The following is a 7,893-nucleotide window of genomic DNA, read 5'->3' on the forward strand; positions in this document are numbered from 1 at the left end:
TTGTGCAGAAAACAGTAACACTTGTTCAGAACGAAAGAAAGCACAGAGCCCCAGATTTTATGTTGTCCTGGAGAGCTTGCAGAGCACTGGGGAAAGGCAGGCAGAGAATTCCCTGCTAGCACCTTCTCTGTGCCTGGGAAGCAGAAGTGTTCACATTGCTTCGCAGAATCGCTTTTGTGCAGAAAACAGTAACACTTGTTCAGAATGAAAGAAAGCACAGAGCCCCAGATTTTATGTTGTCCTGGAGAGCTTGCAGAGCACTGAGGAAAGGCAGGCAGAGAATTCCCTGCTAGCACCTTCTCTGTGCCTGGGAAGCAGAAGTGTTCACATTGCTTTGCAGAATCGCTTTTGTGCAGAAAACAGTAACACTTGTTCAGAACGAAAGAAAGCACAGAGCCCCAGATTTTATGTTGTCCTGGAGAGCTTGCAGAGCACTGGGGAAAGGCAGGCAGAGAATTCCCTGCTAGCACCTTCTCTGTGCCTGGGAAGCACAAGTGTTCACATTGCTTCGCAGAATCGCTTTTGTGCAGAAAACAGTAACACTTGTTCAGAATGAAAGAAAGCACAGAACCCCAGATTTTATGTTGTCCTGGAGAGCTTGCAGAGCACTGGGGAAAGGCAGGCAGAGAATTCCCTGCTAGCACCTTCTCTGTGCCTGGGAAGCACAAGTGTTCACATTGCTTCGCAGAATCGCTTTTGTGCAGAAAACAGTAACACTTGTTCAGAACGAAAGAAAGCACAGAGCCCCAGATTTTATGTTGTCCTGGAGAGCTTGCAGAGCACTGGGGAAAGGCAGGCAGAGAATTCCCTGCTAGCACCTTCTCTGTGCCTGGGAAGCACAAGTGTTCACATTGCTTCGCAGAATCGCTTTTGTGCAGAAAACAGTAACACTTGTTCAGAACGAAAGAAAGCACAGAGCCCCAGATTTTATGTTGTCCTGGAGAGCTTGCAGAGCACTGGGGAAAGGCAGGCAGAGAATTCCCTGCTAGCACCTTCTCTGTGCCTGGGAAGCAGAAGTGTTCACATTGCTTGGCAGAATCGCTTTTGTGCAGAAAACAGTAACACTTGTTCAGAACGAAAGAAAGCACAGAGCCCCAGATTTTATGTTGTCCTGGAGAGCTTGCAGAGCACTGGGGAAAGGCAGGCAGAGAATTCCCTGCTAGCACCTTCTCTGTGCCTGTTCACATTGCTTCGCAGAATCGCTTTTGTGCAGAAAACAGTAACAGTTGTTCAGAACGAAAGAAAGCACAGAGCAACAGATTTTATGTTGTCCTGGAGAGTTTGCAGAGCACTGGGGAAAGGCAGGCAGAGAATTCCCTGCTAGCACCTTCTCTGTGCCTGGGAAGCAGAAGTGTTCACATTGCTTCGCAGAATCGCTTTTGTGCAGAAAACAGTAACACTTGTTCAGAACGAAAGAAAGCACAGAGCCCCAGATTTTATGTTGTCCTGGAGAGCTTGCAGAGCACTGGGGAAAGGCAGGCAGAGAATTCCCTGCTAGCTGTCGCAGTTGAGACGGACACGACAAACATCAGATTGTGTGAAAGCGACCAAAATGGCTGCAAAAGCCCCTTTATTGTTTTAACAAGCTTTTTTATAACCTTCTTCAAAGTAGGTGTTCATACAGGATTGGTTTACTTTAGTAACTAACAGTTCACGATTGGGTGATAGTTTCTCGCCTGAATCATCAGGACAGTTCTTCTTATCTTAGTTCTCTAATCTTGTTTCCATGGCACTTCTCGGGACTTTCTCGCCTCTCATGGATACACTGGAATTTCTTCAAGGTTAAATTCTTCTTCAGTTAGACTAGAGGCAGACCCGCTGCCTCCCCTGACAATTCCCCCTTTTTGTATTTGTGCTAGAAATATTGCAGAAACAGTCTTCTGCAGGGCCCTTTGCAGAAGACTGACAAGACATGGCAACATCAAAGCACAGTCACAATTACCAAGATCATGACCCCCACAGTTTTGACCAGAGATATCAACCATCCAGAAAGTCCCCATCCTTTAAACATCCTTGTAAGCCAATCCAATCCGTCCTCTTCTGTTAGACGCCTCACACCATCCTTCAGCTGCTGTATACTTTTAAAAATAGATTCTGAGTGGTCAGACAAATTCATGCAACACATTCCTTCAAAATCTTCACATCCATGTCCTTGCGCTAAAAGCAAAAAGTCAATTGCAGCCCTGTTCTGTAAAGTAGCATGTCTAACACTATCAACATCAGTTAAAAGGCCACTTAAAGCTAAAGAAGTAGCATTAGTCTGTTTGCTAAGCCAACATCCCAACTTATTCAAAGTCGTTAAGGCATTTGCAACACCAACTCCTGGTGCCAATATGGAGGCCGTTATGATCTGGCCTGGATTCCAGAATTCAACGTTATCTCGACAAGAACTTTCAAACCGATGAACGGTCCTTGGGACTCGCTTATGTTTTCGAGTCATATTCAGAATCATTGACACATTTGGTGTTAATAACGTGAGACGTCCGAGGCTACACGGGCCTCCATTCAGTTTAGATGGGACGCCTCCCCAGGCACGATCTCCACAGATTAGAAACACACCAGGAGGTAATGCAAGAGGAACAGCAAAAGATCGTGAGATGTTAGTCGAAGTATAATTGCACCAAGCAGTTGAATTATGATAAGCAGCATTAGTTGCATTCACATTTTGCCCTCTCCGTGTGGTGTTATAGGAGTAATTAAAAAACACACAAGCATCCATTATAACAGAGCCTAGCAACTCTAGCTCTTGGGGTTCTTGCGTAACCTGTGGAAGGTGACTATATACACCATCCCAATTATCTGTACAATTTTTTGAAGAGTTGCAAAGAGAGAAAGCCTGAAGGGTTTGTGGGATTGGCCATGTGTCTACTGGCACTCCCACCAAACAGGTGGAGAATGGATTTTCCGGGTTCGCAGTAGAAAGGCACAAGGTTTCTTGATGTGTCATATTTGCCAAAGTTACCCAGATATTCTGCTTGGGTTGTGGAACTACCCATCCTTCAGCCTGATGCAGGTTCCAGCACAGGCCAAACACACCGAGCAGGAACCCAGCGAGGGCCGGCATCTGTAGAGACACAAGCATAACCCCTGCCCCAGGTTAATAATTCACATGGTCCACTCCACTGGCCAGTAATTAGATCTCTAACATGCACTTTGATGTCTTTTTGCAAATCCTGTTTTGAAAAAAGAGAAGAGAAATGCTGAAAAAGAGGAGGTAAAGAAGAATTATCCCCGTAATGGAGAAAGTTAAGAACATAAACTGCTTTATCTAAACATGCCTGTGGTGGTTCCCCAATCATTCCCCCTTTTTGTTTTTGAAGCTGCCGCTTCAACGTACTATGTGCACGCTCAACAATTGCTTGTCCTGTTGGGGAATGGGGAATTCCTGTAACATGAGTAACACCCCACAAATTAAAAAATGTTTGAACCTTCTGTGAAATGTATGCTGGGCCATTGTCCGTTTTTATTTGGCGTGGTACCCCAAGCATAGAGAAAGCCTTTTGGAAGTGTCGAACTACATCTTTTCCTGTCTCCCCGTTATGTGCTGTTGCTACTAAGGCATGAGAATAAGTATCAATGGAAACATGAACATACTTCTGTCGGCCAAATTCATTTATGTGAGTAACATCACTTTGCCAAATCTGTAAAGCCTGCATACCTCTGGGGTTAGTACCAAAATACACTGGTGTGTGAGTTCCTTGGCAGTCAGGGCAGGCGGCTACAATAGACCGAGCTTCATCATGAGACAAGCCGAACTGCCGTCGTAAAGCTCGATATCCTTGGTGAAAAAATTGATGTGATAATACAGCTTGTTGCTTTATGTTAGGAACAGTATTAAGAGCCATAGCGGAAACAAGAGCATCCACTCTGGCATTACCTTCTGTATAAAATCCTGGTAAAGTGGTATGACTACGGATGTGCATGATAAAATAAGGTTCTGTCCGTAGTTGAATACTTTTCCAGAGTTCTAAAAGTACATCAAATAATAATTGATTGTCTGACATGGTCAAAACCACTTTGTCTAGTCTAGAAACTAAGTTAGCTACATATGCTGAGTCAGTTACAATATTTACAGGAACAGAAAAAATAGAAAAAACAACAGCCATTGCACGTAGCTCTACTACTTGTGGAGAACCATTTTGATATACTACTTTGTTGTTCCAGTTGTTGTTTTCATACCATACTACTGCTGCTTTACCTGTTTTTCCTGAGTCATCTGTAAAAACAGTAGGGCCGTTCACTGGTTCTGGGCGGCTTAAATTTTTTTGACCAAATGGTATTTCTCGAGCAAATTTCAGTAGTGGATGTGACGGCAGGTGATATGACACCTGTCCTTGAAAACCCGCCATGGCTGCCTGTAGTTCATAATTATTTGCCAAGCACCATTCAAAATACCAATTTTGAACAGGTAAAACAATCTTAGCTGGGTCACGCCCTGTTAGTTCTGTACATCGTTTTCTGGCTTTTATGATTACATCAGCAATAAGCTCAAACAGTCCAGGAGCAGTTTTTCGTGGTCGGAATGACAGAAACATCCATTCTAGAATGTGCAGTGGGTCATCCCACTCAGAATTCCACTGCACCAAAGCACCAAATGGTACAGTTTTGTCAATTAGTACAAAGAGTTGCACCAATTGAGACAGATCTATTCGAGAAAAAAATTTCTCGTGTATAGATCGTTCCACCATGTGAATTACCTTTAATGCTTCCTCAGTTAATACTCTGGGTTCTGTTGGATCATTGGAATTTTTTAATAATTCCAATAAAGGTTGCAGTTGTGAATTGGTCAGTCCGAGATAGGGTCTAATCCAATTCAGAGATCCCATTAACTTCTGTACATCATTAAGGGTTTTAACTTCAAGGTTAAGTTTCACAGGTTGAGGCATTACCTGCCTACCTGTGACTGTTAGTCCTAAATACTTCCAGGGTTCTACTTTCTGCACCTTTTCAGGGGCGATAACTAATCCATAGTGTTGTAATGAATTTCTAGTCACATTCTCCATGTCATTCAACTGCTCCTTGTTGTTTGATGCTAACAGGATGTCATCCATGTAATGGTAACAATAACTGGTAGGGAATCTTTCCCTTACAGGTGACAAAGCTTGTGCCACAAACCATTGACAAATTGTTGGTGAATTTTTCATGCCCTGCGGCAGAACTTTCCATTGATATCTTTTTGCAGGTTCTGCATGATTGACAGAAGGCACAGAGAATGCAAATTTTTCCCTGTCTTGACAAGCTAATGGTATTGTAAAAAAACAATCCTTGAGATCCATGACAATGATTTCCCAATCTTGAGGGATCATGGCCGGTGAAGGCATGCCTGGTTGTAGAGCCCCCATCGTGGCCATGACAGCATTGATCTGCCGCAGGTCATGCAAAAATCGCCATTTTCCTGATTTCTTTTTTATCACAAACACTGGAGTATTCCAGGGGCTCTGAGAGGGTTCAATGTGTCCAGCAGCTAGCTGTTCTGCCACCAATTCTTGCAGGGCCTTTAATTTCTCCATTGGTAGGGGCCACTGATCCACCCACACAGGGTTATTCGTTAACCAAGTTAAAACAAGCGTGGGTTGCCTAACACCCTGCAGCACAGTGGCCCCCGTTAAAAATCCGTAGTAATCTTCACCCCCCACTGTGACAAGCAATCTCTCCCCCATAGATTGAGGGGAGCTGCTGTCACATATGGTTTAACGACTGCTTGTTGGCCCTCAGGATTGGTGATCAGAATTGCCGTAGCTGCTGTTCTTGCTCGTGCGGAGCCTCCCAGCCCCACTACCCCTGTGTCCACATCCTCTGTTGGCCAGGTGGATGGCCACAGATAGTTAGAAATAATAGTCACATCGGCGCCCGTATCTAGGAGCCCCGCAAGCCTTACTGTAGTCGGTGAATGTCCATGATTTGACAGCGTGCACGTCATATGTGGTCGAGATGATGAGACAGTCTGAGACCAGCACACTTGAGGGGGCCCTGTAGAACCGAAGCCTCCATCGCCTCGCAGTCGCTGTTCTGCTTTTGGGACACAACTCAAAAAAGGAACAAGTTGAGCGAGACGAGTACCTTTTGGAATCGTAACAGGTGGATAAAGGGTCGAAACTAATGCACAAATTTGACCCGTAAAGTCAGCATCAATGACTCCCACATGCACGATTAATCCGTTTAAGGTGCTACTTGATCTTCCTATAAGTAACGCACTCAGTCCTCGTCCTATGGGACCCCTTGCCTCAAGAGGGACCTTAACAATGTCTTTTGTAACTATAGTTATTGTGTCGGCGGTGGATACATCCAACCCTACTGAGCCAGTAGTTGCGGCTGATAGCTGCTCACAGAGGGGATTTGACCTGCTGTCTGGAGGGGATTTGATGTCCTCGCGTGCCCTCTCGCGCTCTTCTTGTGGTTTCCCTGTATCGGTTGCCCGTTAGCATGAAACTTGGAACGACATTGTTTCGCGAAATGTCCCGATTTCCCACATTTATTGCAATTAGTTCCTGGTGGGACAGTCATGGGCTGCTTGCCTGCCGACCTTCTGTTCGGGCAATTTACTTTCATATGACCGTCTTTACCACATCCAAAGCATTTTCCTGTATTTCGCATGTTCATGGCAGTAGCTAAAGCCGCCATTTTATGTTCCACTGTACCAACCTTTGAACATGCGGCCACCATGTCAGGAATAGAAGGATCTCCTGGTAAAGACTGTATTATCTTTTGGCAGTCCTCATTAGCATTATCCTTTGCTAGCTGTTTGCATAACATTTGTCTTAACGTTTCATCTTCTACCTGTTTCTCCAATGCAGCAGATATTTTTTCTACAAATTGCAAAAAGGGTTCTTTAGGACCTTGCCGGATAGCAATATACTTCTGTTTTGGAGCTGCCATTTCCATGGTTCGCTTTAATGCTGTAATCCCTATGTGTTGTGCCTGTTCAAGGACAATCGGAGGCCACGTAGCTTGCAGCTGAGGGTTACTAAATGGTCCCTCGCCAAGCAAGGCATCTTCTCCGAGTCCTAACCTCGGATCGTCTTGTGGCAGTCGAGCATTATTTTGTGCAGCTGCTCGTGCCATCTGCCTCCAAGTAGATTGAAACACTTGTAATTGTACTGGCTGAAACAGCACTTGTGCGAGATGTGTAACATCATATGGACACAACAAATCTGTGCTGATTATTCGAATAAGTTGCATCACCTCAGGAGAATTGATTCCAAATTTCTGTGCTTTATTCTGCAAATCCTGCACCACCTTCCAACTGATCGGATTGTGCTCATCATGCTCATTTGTGCCTGCAACAGCTTTATAAACAGGGAATGCACCATAAGCCTCTGCTGCTATATCTACAGGCTTTGGACATGCCGGGGTTGGAGAGTATGGGCTGAGGCGTTCAACCAGATCCCAGTTGCCAGCCTCAGCAGCATACTCTCTAACTCCCTCCCAAAATCGATCAGGGGACCTTGGAATTACAGTTACTGTGGATGGAGGGAGAGTCCATGGCTGGGCTTTCTTCACCATGGGTTTATCTGTGATATGTAGAGTTTGTAAAGCCGTGGTTAAAGCTTCTTCTCCCTCACTTTCATTTTCGCTCTCGCTCTCTGGCTCTGTGTTACCCGCCCTATTTTCCTCCTCGGGGGGGGCTGATGGAATCACCCCTTCTGCTGCTGCGCCGCTAGGGGCCGCCGCTGCACCACTAGGTGGGGGGGGCTCCTCATCGCCCCGCAAAATATTTAATGGTGGAGGAGGAGGAGGTGGGCGAGGGCGCGATCTGCTTTTGCCCGTGAGGGGTTTCCTGCCTGCTATTCCTGAGGCTGAGGTATCCACTGCCTTTGTCCCTTTGCCACAGTCCTCCCCGTCATTGTCTTCAGGTCGAATGTCTGTTAGTTTCCCATCAGAGGCCTCACGCTC

The 7,893-nt window shown here is 45.5% G+C and overlaps 1 protein-coding gene across 1 annotated transcript; it reads right to left on the reverse strand.

Moving 5' to 3' along the window:
• Positions 1-1,908: 1,908 nt before the first annotated feature.
• Positions 1,909-5,960, reverse strand: LOC141938672 (syncytin-2-like). The gene is made up of 2 exons (XM_074857631.1): positions 5,879-5,960; positions 1,909-3,064 (listed from the first exon to the last, which is right to left on the reverse strand). Exons 1-2 carry the CDS (start codon positions 5,918-5,920, stop codon positions 1,922-1,924), a joined length of 1,185 nt encoding a protein of 394 aa, XP_074713732.1. The 5' UTR covers positions 5,921-5,960; the 3' UTR covers positions 1,909-1,921.
• Positions 5,961-7,893: the final 1,933 nt, after the last annotated feature.

Source organism: Strix uralensis, unplaced genomic scaffold, assembly GCF_047716275.1.
Source record: "Strix uralensis isolate ZFMK-TIS-50842 unplaced genomic scaffold, bStrUra1 scaffold_236, whole genome shotgun sequence".
In the NCBI taxonomy this organism is placed as follows: Eukaryota; Metazoa; Chordata; class Aves; order Strigiformes; family Strigidae; genus Strix; species Strix uralensis.

What these genes read in the sequence shown, in the direction of transcription:
- LOC141938672 (XM_074857631.1), bottom strand. Translation starts at nt 5,920, where the DNA reads ATGACGTGCACGCTGTCAAATCATGGACATTCACCGACTACA. An exon ending in ATGGACATTCACCGACTACA is followed by an intron (nt 3,065 to 5,878) that starts GTAAGGCTTGCG and finishes GTGTCTCTACAG; the next exon opens with ATGCCGGCCCTCGCTGGGTT.